The 13686-nt window shown below is 43.1% G+C and overlaps 1 protein-coding gene across 3 annotated transcripts in view; it reads right to left on the bottom strand.

Moving 5' to 3' along the window:
• The window catches only part of rptor (regulatory associated protein of MTOR, complex 1), a 176272-nt gene extending 163660 nt beyond the window's left edge, over positions 1 to 12612 (bottom strand). For all 3 annotated transcript variants that reach the window (XM_079500161.1, XM_079500162.1, XM_079500163.1), the window contains exons 1-2: positions 12093 to 12612; positions 8601 to 8775 (exon numbers count right to left, since the gene is read on the bottom strand). In XM_079500161.1, the coding sequence (XP_079356287.1) occupies positions 8601 to 8768 (168 nt within the window). In that variant the 5' untranslated portion in view covers positions 8769 to 8775; positions 12093 to 12612. The remainder of the gene's footprint in view (positions 1 to 8600; positions 8776 to 12092) is intronic.
• Between the last annotated feature and the right edge of the window lie 1074 nt (positions 12613 to 13686).

Below are 13686 nucleotides of genomic sequence, written 5' to 3'. Positions count from 1 at the left end.
CTTACTTATTGCACTGCTTTAGGGAGGGGCAAATGGCCCAACCAATGCAAGATTATGGGCCCCAGGCTCAGAGTCCTAGACGCTGAATAACAAAAAAGTGCAACATAATCAATTTGGAAAAACTTAGATTTGATTAATTATATTTGAGATAACTTATAATCAACCAAATACATAAAAATTGTATAAACTTTTAACAGAGTGTTTTTTAATTGCGACCAAAGGTCGCAGTTAACTATGGAATCGTGCGTATTTTGTCCGTCAGTCACTCAAAATCCCCATACATAAGGAAGCCCCCATATATTGTGCCCACTGCCCAGGTCTCATCACTATGACATCATCAGGGATGATAGTAAATCAGGGATCATAGTAAATGCAACCTGCTGTCGCAATTAAGCCCATATATGGAGATGTCATCATTCAATATTAGTATATGGATAATGTAATAAGGATTCCACATGTTAATCCTTCCCCATCCATCCTTCCTCTTAGATGTCTCCCTTTTGACTGATACCTGTCCATTTCATCTCTAGACGGGCCTGCCCCAAAGTTATTTGTGCAGCCACGCCCGGCAGCCGGCGAAAACTAGAGTTCTCAATAGGCCCAAAAATGAAGTCCCGGCCCTACCTGGGCCCTCATCAAACCCTGTACACTCAAGACACTGCCCCCGCTGCCACCCTTAGATCTCCATATACGGAGCTGACCTGTTCTGACATTCCATATGTTGATCTGACCTCATCAACACACCCGATACACGCAAGACACTCCATATGGCCAGTGCAGGAGAAGCGGTCACCTCGCCCTCAGGCGTCTTACTGGTATATATATATAATAGGGAAAAAAGGGCTGATGTCACTGGTAGGCTGTTATGCCTACCGACGCCATCTTGGATGTGATGGCCTACATATTAGATCTGCTCGTGTAGTGTCAAGTTGGTGTGTGAGTGTTTAGTGCACAGAAATACTACAATACGACAATTAACACATGATCTTGCCTGCCCAAAACGTAATTCCTGGATACGCCACTGTTCTTACCTAAACAAGGACATGCACGCACGCACACACGCACGCACGCACGCACGCACGCACGCACGCACTTCAGCTCACAGCGCTGTGATGTGAAGTGACTTTGAAAGATTCCAATTTAGTTTTTACTACATATCAGCTGCATAATTGCTTATATCGATAAAAAAATAAAATAAAAGTAAAATAATGCCAGTATCAGGCCATCCGATCAAATCATTCTGCAGAGTGCCTCTAGCGTGTTTGTGTGTGTTAATCTGACACTGGAGAGTCATGATGACATGCTGAATGCTGATATGCTGAGCCCTCAGAAGTGTGAGGTCCATGTACCAACAGCTGTCTGGAAACTCATGGCTGGCTGACTGGACATCTGATACACATAACAATCCTGACAACAGGAAAAGGGCTTTCACTTTACAGCAAAAACAAATCAAGCCCTAACAACTATCTCTCCATTTAAATGTATTCAAACTCCCCCCGTCTCTGGAAATTATTGCATCTTATAAATCTATGGAAACTCTTGCAAGTCAACAAAATATGCAGACCCACTGCGAGGGAAAGAGCTGTATACTTCTTTTTTTATTTATAATTTTTATCCCACGATTTTGCAACCCAGTTTTTTCACCCAGTGCCAATTATCTAATGTAATCCTGGGCGCTACACTTCCTCTGCCAACCTGCACATGCTACTTCTGTCTGATTTTACTTCAGACATGCTAGTGTTAGTATGTACTGGGGAAAATAAAACCAGTGACTCAGCTTTGCTGAAAATTATAACAATGGTGACAGAATGGCATCTGTGATATTAGTAATCTAGCCCTACGGGCTTCAGTGTCCGCCTGTTATGAAGAAAAAACGCTGCGTAGAGTGCTTTTATCTGCTGGGGGAAAAAAGAAAAAAGGGATCATGCAGTGCGCATCTCGTTTCCATAATAATATTGCTCACATAATTTAGAAACCATCAGATCGGCAATCGTCCTTGCATTTTGACTTTTTCCTATATTGCCATGGTCACGTCTAACAAGAGTAGTAGAACTTCACTCGCTTTGACTATCTTTTAGGCAGAAAGGAGGTTGCTTGGGTGCACGTAACGTATGGCATATCACAACCTTGTGATGGAGCTCCGTCTGGAATGTAGATAACTATTAAAGCTCACTTAAGGCTAATTTGAAGACATGTTGAGGAGTGACAGCGACCCTCCCTGGCTTATAGACATTTTGTTCAAGTTGTTATTAATAACTACACTACAGTTGGTTAGTACAGTCCAGATGTCGATGACAAGAATATGCTATGATTAAAGTGGAATTTATATTATATTTGTTATTAGCGTCTATATGTCCTCTGAAACAAAGGGGCTTTATTATAGTGAGATTTCTTAAACAATTATTAGTTGTAACGAAGACTCTGACTAGGACGTTGGGCTATATGACATATGACATGTCTAGTATGACAATCCCTATATTTGGCCCGAGCCGACCTAGTGCTGATATCAGATAGATGTGGTAGAACCATATATGGATAGATCTAACTGGCTTAGTCATTGTGACAAGCATAGTCGGAGAGTATATAACAAGGGTCGGCTTCAGGGAGAAGGCAGAAGTCGAAGCATCCTGGTTTAAGTTCTAAGCGGACACCACTGCGGTGTGTTCTAACCTAAGTAATCAGCAATACAGCCTTGAGCTATTTTATATTAGTATTTGAGAAACAGTCTAGTTGTTGTAATATAATCCACAAAATAAATTATTAGTATAGACAATCCCCCATGTGTCCCGCAAAACAAGTTCACCTGTCCTGCAATGGGCCTGTTTGGAGGTGGTCACCCTATCCTGTGCCAGAAATCTTTCAATAAATTGCAATAATGAAAACGGCAACATATGGGGTTAGAGGAAAGGATTGGGAGAATGAAGGTGCACAAAAAAATACCATGACTCTCCAGACTCCAGACATATCAGTGGCATTACCTGGCTAAATACAAATTAAAGCTCTATAGAAAAGAGCACAACAGTAGTCTCAAATTAGTCTCTACAAGACAATCTTTATCCCCACCAGAGAACACATGCAGGTCTATTCAGCAGTCTGCCAACTCCAAAAGAAATGTTTAAAAATAAGCATCCACATTATATACATACAGAAGTTTGGCTGGGGCAATATCTGCGTCTCAAGAGGCTGTCATATTTTCTGAGGAGAGATATTTATATAATAATGCTCTAAATAACATTCTGAATTTCTGATACTATGCAGAGTCCCTGGCCTAATATACAAGCTGTGCACATGTTTTGAGTCTAACCAAATAAAGCACCTCTTGTAAGTAATGAAAAATGAGACCATAAGGGGAGACCGTAACCTGTGTGCGCGCGTGCGTATGCACGTGCGTCATGCGTGCGTGCGTATTATGTGATCACAATTAATATCCCAACCACAATATTCAAAACAAAAACTGCATTGTATGTTTTTGCTGTGGTCTTCATATATCGTGCAGCCTTAAGCTTAATTTATACTCGACCACAGGATGGTGTTGCTGCTTGACAATAACACCATTGTACAACATAGTATAAAATAAACAAAAAAAAGGCACAGATCTCCGCAAGGTCAGGTAGGTTATTGTGGGCGAGCAATGTTCGGAATTCAGATTAAAGAAAATATATAATTAAGTGTAAGCGGCCACACTGCTTTTAGCAACAGTATCTCTTTAGGCAGAATCATAAACAGACAACAGAAGCTATTATCATCTATGAAAATTAAAACATTAAGGAAGATGGCTTCTAATGTTTTAACAGTACAACCCCTGGACATGATGCCAGTATGATGTCACAGTTGGCTGCAAAGCACGTGTGCATATACTCAATAACAGAAAACATCACCACAGAGTGTAAACCACCATCTTGACCAATGGGCCTCGTAATTGAGCAACCATCTCCTTGCCGTTCTGTTCTCCCTTATAAGAGAGTGAGAGAGTGTGTGTGTGTGTGTGTGTGTGTGTGTGTGTGTGTGTGATTTCCCACGGTGCACCATGCAGCACATCATTTACAGCCCACTCAATAGTGCTGATACTGGACACTAGCTCCCAACAGTCTTAACTGTTCATATACCACGAGAGAGACAATCTCGCTTCTGTCATTATTATCAATCAGCTTCAATCACCGGGGAGCATTAACTGTTCAACGGTGAGTGTATGAAATGGGGGGACGACGACAGAGGTTTGCAAATCAGAATGACACTCACCAAAAAGGAAACTATTTTCTTTGCAGCTCTTCTGCTGTACAATTCATGTCACTGTGGTCAGGGAAGACATTATCCTTCTTTGTCATATACGAGAATTCTGTCCTTTAAGAGACTTCAAGTTTAATCTTTGTAGTGTTAACAGACAAAGAAGAGATTTGAAGCTTTCCACATCCAGAAGTAGCGACCTAGACAGCTAAATCTCAACCATAGCCAGGGTAACCTTTCAAGTCAGATTCTACCCATTTACAGTCAAGAGGTATCTCTCTATGGTTCTGTTCCTCTTTGAAGACATAAAGTGTTTTTTCAAGTGCATAAGGGCACCAATGTCTGAAAACTCTCAGCACAGCCATGTGTGAAGATCATACATTTAACACAGTCAATTGTGTAAGAAGTGTCTATTAGGAGTGTGTGATGACGAATTGGAAGATTTCAGGCAGCCCCTATCACCTCTAAATCAATAGACTTGTACTTTTCTGTACTTGACACATTCTTGTTCAACTTTCCCCTGAAGTATCATGGTTCGCCAAGCACCTCAGTGTAATTCTAGCAGATTTCTTAACAGCAGAGGGGTGTTAAATTTTCATTTGATGGAACATCTATAAAGGGTGTGCGGAGCCTGCCTAGGTTATGTATGACTATGTGGCATTTGGCGTTATTGAAACTATAGCTCTCCATGGCCGGGAGACATGGAAATAATCAGGTCGGCAGGACTGCAGTGGATCAAACTCTGGCTTTATGGGAGGCGAACACCCAAGAACCCCGGTACCAACAGTAAAGCTTTGAGATTCCCCTGTCACAGCCAAGCGTATATAGCTTAAAGCAGAATTAGATTAATTGGCACAAAATGGAGAGTAATAATAATAATACAGGCAAGGCGAAACCATTAGTTTACTGCTAGAACATGGCTCTGTGAGGAGTGATGTCCTCTGTGTGAGGATGAGATGTGTTCAACGCTTCTCTTGAGACAAAATATATTTGACTTCAAGCTGCTTTGTGCAGGACAGGGCAGTCAGATCAAAAATCAATATTGGAAAAAATTATACACTTTCAATCTAAAAATCCTCTTTTTTGTTGGCATGGGCAAAAGACGTATAGCCAACTATTATCCATTGTAGGCTACCCTTTCCCTTTACAAAGCATGCTTGACATATATTGCACTGGAAAATGTTTTAAACACTTTTTTTTCCAGAATAAAGGCGCTAGACTAGTGTCAAGCACATGAGGCAGATTTTACTCAGAAAGCCCCCGCTGGCCTGGGCCATGGCTCAGTGGTCCAGGCACCTTGGCTGGTAATCCAGTCTGGCAGTGTGCCGCGGGTTCGACTCCCGATCCCGACGGCATTTACTGCATGTCTTCCCCCATCTCTCTCCCCATTTCCTGTCAGCCTACTGTCTGTCCCTCCATAAAATATATAAAATAAAGGCGAAAGCCACACAAAAAAAACATAAAAAGAAATAAAAGAAAAGCCCCCGCTTTCCATTTCCCGGGAGGTGAAATCTTCCATTACTACCTCACACTAATACGTCTGATCTCTCTTTAGAGGAGTTAATATTCTAAACGAGATGGATGGAATGGATGGATGGAAGTCAGAAAATAGGACAGAACATTCAGAGTAAAGGACTTTCTATCTTTACTTTTTATTACTGATTTTCTAGTGTGGAATGTTAAAATCTGTGATAAGTGATATTACTGAAAACAGAGAACATAACCTCCCCAGAATAATAACTAATAACTAAATAATTGAGAATAACTGAGCCTATACTCATTTCAAATGTGGATAATGCACATGGATCAGGTTTTTTGTTATACATTTCTCAATAGCATAGGTAGGCTATACACATTGATTCTGAATATTTAGTTTTGAACTCATTTGCCCCAATAGCTCTCTAGGAGTGATTCTCATCATTTTAATTTCAAGTTTCAACCCCATTTTAAGCCATTTCTATCTCTGGGACCCCAAGTTATAATTTTATTGAGGGGCGCTAGCCCCTCCTATGTCCAGCTTTGAGGGTTTACACAAACATTTTCCTAACACAAACATTGAAGAAGGTGAGGGCATTTATAACAAGTGTAATAATGACTTATACACGCATTATGCATATGATATTCATAAATACATTATAGACAGGAACAGGCACGTAACTACAGTGATGCAGACAACGCAATTGTGTAGGGGCCCGAGGCATCTGGGGCCCACGGCCGGCCGCCCACCAGTGCTGTCAGTAAAATGAAATTATAAATACATACGAACACCTGACCAAAATCTCCATCCGGGCCGGTCAGAAGTTGGCAGCACTGAGGAGAGTGGCCAGTAAACTCACCACCGAGAGCCGAGCAACGGTCTACAAGCTACAGGTCCGCAGTGTTATGGAGTACGCCTCACTCACGTGGATGAGTGCCCCACCAACACATCTTGGTCTGCTGGACAATATTCAGAGGAAGGCCCTCAGAATAATTGGAGTTGACCAGGACACTGCCAGTACAACACTTTCCATCGACAGCCTTAGCCACAGAAGGCACGTTGCCGCCGCTACAGTCCTGTACAAAATGCACACCACCCACTGCCCTAAGGACCTCCAGGACATGCTCCCTCCACCTTACACCAGACGGCGAAACAGCCGCCGATGCACAGCCACACCAGTACATGCTCTCGACCCCCCAGGCTCCAAAACACGGACATTGGACAGAACTTTTCTCCACACTGCTGTCCAGGTGTGGAACAGCCTGCCAGAGCATGTGGTGGACTCCATCACAGACAATGGCCTTCAAGCCTTTAAACGCAGAGCTCACAGATATCTCCTGACCACCCCTCACACTGACTGTTGAGCTGCAGTGAACCATTGGATTGGCCAATGGATATGTATTTTACTTGGCTATTGTTCACAATTGCATCTAATAAAAAAAAATAAAAAAAATGCAATGACAGTTGATTGACCAAAGTTTGACAGATACCCCGGTGGCTGCTGCTAACACACAGCTCTGGTGGAGTGTAGGCTAATAACGTGAAGGAAGTTAGAAGAGGCCCTCCCGTGGGCTCCCCCGACTGCACTGAGCTGCGGCTGTTCACAATCGCAGCTGCGCAGCAGGTACGTTCACAACTACTGTACAGTGCCCTGCTGTTTATAAACCAAAACACAAATTTGGGCTGATTTCACCGACAGCTACGTGCACGGGGGGGTGGGGGTGCAGTCGTGGTCCTGCGGTGACCAGCCTGCGTGGGGGCCTAACATCATCTCATTACGCACTGATCAGGAAATGTGTTTTCATGGACAGTACATAATTAAACACTCAAAACAGGGTCTTACACATGCCAAATTAAGGACAGCCATATTTTACTAGACAGACACTATTATTCCACAAATGATGCATGCTGAGACAACCATGTGCCCTATAAAAAAGCTGCTAAACCATATAGATGCACAATTGCACATTATACCTTTGTACATTGTTTTTGTATGTTGTTATGCTTTGTTTCCTAATATAACGTATTCCACTGTCTGTCTGCTTTTGTTTTTAGGTTGTGTGTGGGGAGTGTGTACTGCGGATGTAAACTAGCATCTTTGCTAAATCCGATGTATTGTATTTATGCTGCATTCATATATAATGTCCATTAATATGCAATGCAATGCTGTCTAAATAAACAAATGTAGCAAACACAGCCACATTAACATATAATCTGCAGCAACCACGTCTCTGTCTTTGACAAGACATTCCTCTAGCCCCAAACTGCCACCTCAGAATCAGGATATGATTTGCATTTTAGGCCTTGACACACTAAAGGTTGCCCACCTGCCCCTGGCTGGTAAATAAAACTTTCAGGCAGGTGGAGTGTGAGAGGGGACACAACCATCTATAAACAACAGAACACGACTGCGGACTGTAAAATAAGAGCAGTTTACCTATAATGTGCGGCTTTCACTGTTGCTACACTTGAAAATATATAATACCCATAGCTACTCATAGGTATTTGGCATAAAAATTTAGGTATGACATTTTCTATTGCACAGCCCAAGAAAGTAAAAAAACAAAATGTGTTAAATTGAACAGTAATTCAACTTTTACAATGGACGATTCACTTTTCGGGCAAGTGGGGGATGACCTTTGGGAAAGTTCTTGCCCAATGAGAAGTGCCCCTGAGACGTCACCTTAGTGTCAACCCCTGATTTATTTTAGCTGACAATCTATTTTTTACCCATTTGCATTAAAAACATCTTCCTGGATCAACACCAGTATAGAACAACAATACAGCAAAGGAGACAATGCGCCATTAACAGATCAAAATAAAACTGAATCATAATGTATGAGGAAAAGCAGAGCAACATTGATGGATTAACCTGTTGAACATTTTTAACAACACTTACTCTGTCTTTCATTCTCCAGCTCTGTGCCAGGGCTTTGGAGCCCTCAATCTTCTCCGAGTGACGTTTCTTCATGAAGGCCAGTGGAAGCTTCCAGTCACTCATGTCCGGTTCCTCTTCCTCAGCAAGGCCTACAGCCGGTGAATGCAGCATGTCCGAGTCCATTTTCATTTGGGCCCTACAAAGCGAAAGCCACAACACAGATCATGAGTTAAGTCTGATGAGTTGTTACTGGTTATACAGTACAGTAGTCCATCCATCCATGCAGGATTTGAAAATAAACACCATCCAAAATCCCTACTAATTGACAGAAGCCACTATGGAGTTCGGAGGAGCTCTTTGAGCACGCATGCTCCAAATAATTCCACAAATATTCCTCAGTATAATTGTGTTTATGGCTATTATAATAGGTGCTTTCTGCACCCTTACTGTATTTCCACCATGTACAGTTCACATGTACAGTTACTCAATACTTTCGCTAGTTACTTTCGCAAGTGATGAGACGTCATTTACGTCATCATTCACATCTACAAGATTCCCGGTCCGTCCAGCGCATGCGTGGAGACAGATCACAGCAACACAGTGACCAAACAGACTTCTTTATTCAAATCAAACGCAGTGTATGCTGTATAACATCACGGACATACTTCAGGCCTCACCGTGGTCACACAGCAGCGATGGGACCACACAAAAACAAAAAACAACATTCGTCACGCTCAAGCCACTGCTGCGGCACCAGCAACTATTTTTGTTGCTGTTCTGCGCTTTATTTCCTCACCTTTACCTTGATGTGTTGCGTCACGCACACACAACTTGCGTGTGCGCCTGTGTCCGTGCATTTGTGTGCAAAGTCAGTCATTTGTGAATTACAGCACATTACATTTTATTTAACGTCGCCGTATTTCCTTTGGCGCTCATTAATTTGTTTACTCGACAGCGACAGGCTATCCTCGGGTCCATTTCAGCTAATATAATCCCAACCTTTTCACGAGGCATAGCGTGCACTGTGCACGTGCAGTCGCGCAAGCACAGACACACACACACACACACTCTCTGGGATGCAGCCATCTGCAACATTACACTACCCAGAAACTGCTGGGTAGTGTAAAAAAAAAAGTTGTAGTTGCCCATTTCTTACCTCATCTGACATTTTCACTAGGCATAGCATGCATGCAGATTAATAAATTAGCATAATGATTAGCCTACCTGCGTTGTGCTCTCTACTCCTAGCAGAAGCTCAAATTTCCCCAATACATTCTCCCTAACTACATAGGAACTATTTGTGTAATCATAAGCATAACATCCTTAAATCAGGCATACATGTCTTAAAGGTTGAATTGCCATTTGTTTTTTCCAGCAAAATCCCCCATAGTCCCCCCCATAGACAAACATAGGAGGTAGTCTGCCGGCTCTGTGGCGTGTGTTCTCTAGAGGGGGCAAAATTCTCCTGAGATTTCTTGCAAAGCATAGTGGAAGAATGCGCGGAAGCTTGCCAAGCTTCCACGTGCGTAACAGAAGTCCCGGAAAAGACACAATGTAATTGGCCAATAGTCACTTGAGTGGCAGCCAGAGACATGGAGGAGTCGCATGACTGACGTCACTAGAGCCAAATTCCAATACCCAAAATCTCTGCCACTCGCTCACTCACACTCGGTCACTCCAGCATGGTGGTGTTATGGTGAAATTGGTGACCTGCTGAAATATGTCACAATCGTGTTCACATCACATAATGTCAGTGTCCGAACATAAATCATTGCAGTTTGTTCATTAGCAGAGTTCAACCTAGTGGTATTTAGGCCACATATTTAAAGACTTCCATGCAAGTTGTGTGAAGTCCACAAGATGGTCACATATTTCACCATAATCTCTGGATGTTGGATGTCTGGATGTTCCAGGCACCCCCACACTTTTTAAATATCTATGGTCCAGGCATCTAGCCTGACAGCGTGTCGCGTGTTCGAGTCCCGATCCCGAGGACCTTTGCCGCATGTCTTCCTCCCATCTCGCTCTCCCTTTCCTGCCGTAATACTGTAAAATTCTATCAATAAAGGCAAAAAGCCGAAAAAAAAGTCAAGTCAGCAATATTTCTCTCTTTTGGGCAGAACATACTGGAATGAGTCAGGTCACATGACTCAGCCTATGGAGTGTGTTAACCTCAATGTCTTATTATGATGGCATCAGGCAGAAACAAATCACTCAGCTCTCTGTACTTCTGCATATGTTCTCTCTCTGTGTGTGTGTGTGTGTGTGTGTGTGTGTGTGTGTGTGTGTGTGCACTTGGATCACACTGCGACACAGACCCGCCACAGGCGTGTCGAGCTAGTTCACTGAATTTGTCAGACAAAAACTTACTTTTGTTTGCCAATGGTGCATGGGTATTGCATAACCGGGGGGCATGCATTCCCAATGGGCATTGCCCTATTAACAATAAACAATATAAACAATTAATAAACAATTAATAGCTGCAGTTTCAAAACATTTTGAGTTCTTATTCCTCCCAGTTATAAACATTAAGTATGTGACAGTATACTTTTTAACCCACATGCTGCCTCAGACTGGCAGTAAGGACGGTGTTATTAGCATTTCCTGAGCTTATTTAACTTTTCCTGGCTTGATTGATCTTTTAGAGTTTAGACTAAAGTAATGATCTAATTGTGTGTAGATATTTATCCATGTTGCTCTGGTCTGGTGTTAAGAGCTGGACATATTAGCTGGGTATATTGCCAGCCACAGCCAGTTACACTCTGTCTAGGACATCAAGCAAGTATGAATGACAAAAATGTGAATCAGAAAACTTGCAGTGCAGTCTTTTTTTTGCAAACCAACTAGACTCACCTGTCTGACTACACACTGTATTCGTTTTTTCCGCTATTTTATTTTACACACATCTAAACGCCATCCAGCATACTGATCATGTTCCACTGAGCAGAATCAGCAGAGCAGAGTTCAATGCTCCTACTGTACTAGCTGGCTGGCCACGTGAACACAGCTCCAGAGTAGACACTAAAAGAGTATACCTACTGCTACTACTGGTACTGATGTGTTGTGTTGGGCCATGTGTGTCGTTAGGTCTACCAGTCTACGTGCCCGCGACAGCCTCCTTTGTGAGCTATGGGCACTACATGAACAGCTGGCCAGACATGACAGGTACAGTACAGGTAGCAGATAAATAAGCCAACGTTGACATTAGCTAACCTGTTAGCTAAGCTAGCAGTCCTGCCGGTGGCGAGATGCTGCCGGCCGGTGGCTAATTTTACAGTTCTGTCTGCAGCCTGGAAGCTGCCTATTCAGTTTCCTGTCGACTGTCTTTTACTAATGAAAACATTTCCAGTTAGCACTGCAGCTTGTGAAAACACTCCAATATAGTAGATATACCGGTAGTTATAGGCGCGCGCACACACACACACAGTACACACACACAGACAGAGATAAGATTAGATGTGCAGAAATGGCGCTGCTCGTGGAAGTGAAGCGTGCAGAGGGAAGGCTGCAGACCTGGTTGGCGCTGTATGGTTTTCCTCAATCCGGGCTTGGGTTCCTCGCCGTCTCCGGACTATGACAGACACGGTCGCGCAGACAATTCGAGTGAGGAAATTGTACGGTAGCGCCCACAACCTGCTTAGAATGTCAAACCCGTCAAGTCCAAGTTCCACGGGTATGTGCTTGCAGGGGAATTTGCGGCTTCTCTCCCCACGGCTCTTCGCTATGGGAAGGGGCTGGAGACGAGGCCCATCTTCACACGGACACTCTGCCACAACAGCCACTCAAAACACACCACCGACTCGAGCCGTCCTTTACTCCGTTCACAGCGGGATCCTCGTGCACAGCGGTGCGTCGTTGCAGCGGATTCCGTGCTTTGTGTTTTAAAGTCCGAATCACTGAAAATTCCAACAATTTCTGAGGAGAGGCACTTCTTCAGCACTTCGGCAAGGGCGCAGCCATCTTGGGATAGACCCAGAATGCACCACCGTACCTCTGTGGGTGGAGAATGTGTCATGAACGTCATACAGCCATGGGTTGTCCTGACTCCTCCTGACTGATCAAAATACAAACACATGTAGCTGAGCAAGCAATACACAAAATGTCAACATTCGTTTTAGTGAAAGTTTAAATAGACGTTTATGAAGATGTTGTGAATTTACTGAAGCTCACTTGACTTGACATAGATCTACATCAGACTTGATTTATAATTAAGACATCTAAAGGACCATTTCTTCACCACTTTTCAACCTATCTTAATTTGGTCCTCACTAATGTTGACGACTGTGGGCAATTCAGAAACCCGTCTTCCAGTGACATTGTTAGGCAGATATAAATATATTTAGATTTGTATTGTCATCATGAGAAGTTTGCAACTTTTCATGAATAGAAAAGCTTGCAGTTTCTATTAGCTTGGATTTCCCATAATCAATGAGTCACTGGAAGACGGGTTTCTGAACTGCCTGCAAACGGAGTAGAAACAAAATATTGTATTTTATCATGAACATTACTATAGTGAGGACTGAGGACCAATTATATAAAGGTTGAAAAGTGGTGAAGTGGTCCTTAAAGTGAGAGAGACTTGTAAATTAAATATATTTTCATATCTTGAGTTCTCGATTATATGGGCAAATGTACATGAAGGCCCTTCATTAGCCCGTCTCCGGACCCCCCGGGTTGAGCTCCTTTGGACCCCTAACCCCGTAGGGTCCGGTATCATCGACTTCAAGCGACATGGGATGCAATCTGATTTACCCTGATTTACCCCTGTGCTGCGCTGTGGGTGTGACGCTGACATATTCCAAAAGAAGCATATATCTGCTATAGGAGCCAACGGAAACATAAATGAAACTTTCCTTTGTCGCAGAAGCCGTTAAGTATTTTTAAACTGTGCTTGACCATTTTGGCAGCTCTGAAATTCTCTCTTCGGTCCCTCCTTGTTGACATCTCGGTTGGCTAGCTGCGCCTACGAGGCGCGTAGGGAGGCGCAGCTAGCCAACCGAGATGCTGGAGGCGGTACAATGGGATGTCAACAAGAGAGAATTTCAGAGCTGCCAAAACGGTCTGACAAAGATTAAAAATACTTAACGGCTTCTGAGCCGTTCGCGGG

The sequence above is a fragment of the Electrona antarctica genome (genome assembly GCF_951216825.1).
Source record: "Electrona antarctica genome assembly, chromosome: 4".
Taxonomy (NCBI): domain Eukaryota; kingdom Metazoa; phylum Chordata; class Actinopteri; order Myctophiformes; family Myctophidae; genus Electrona; species Electrona antarctica.
This window is presented reverse-complemented; position numbering and strand designations above follow the sequence as displayed.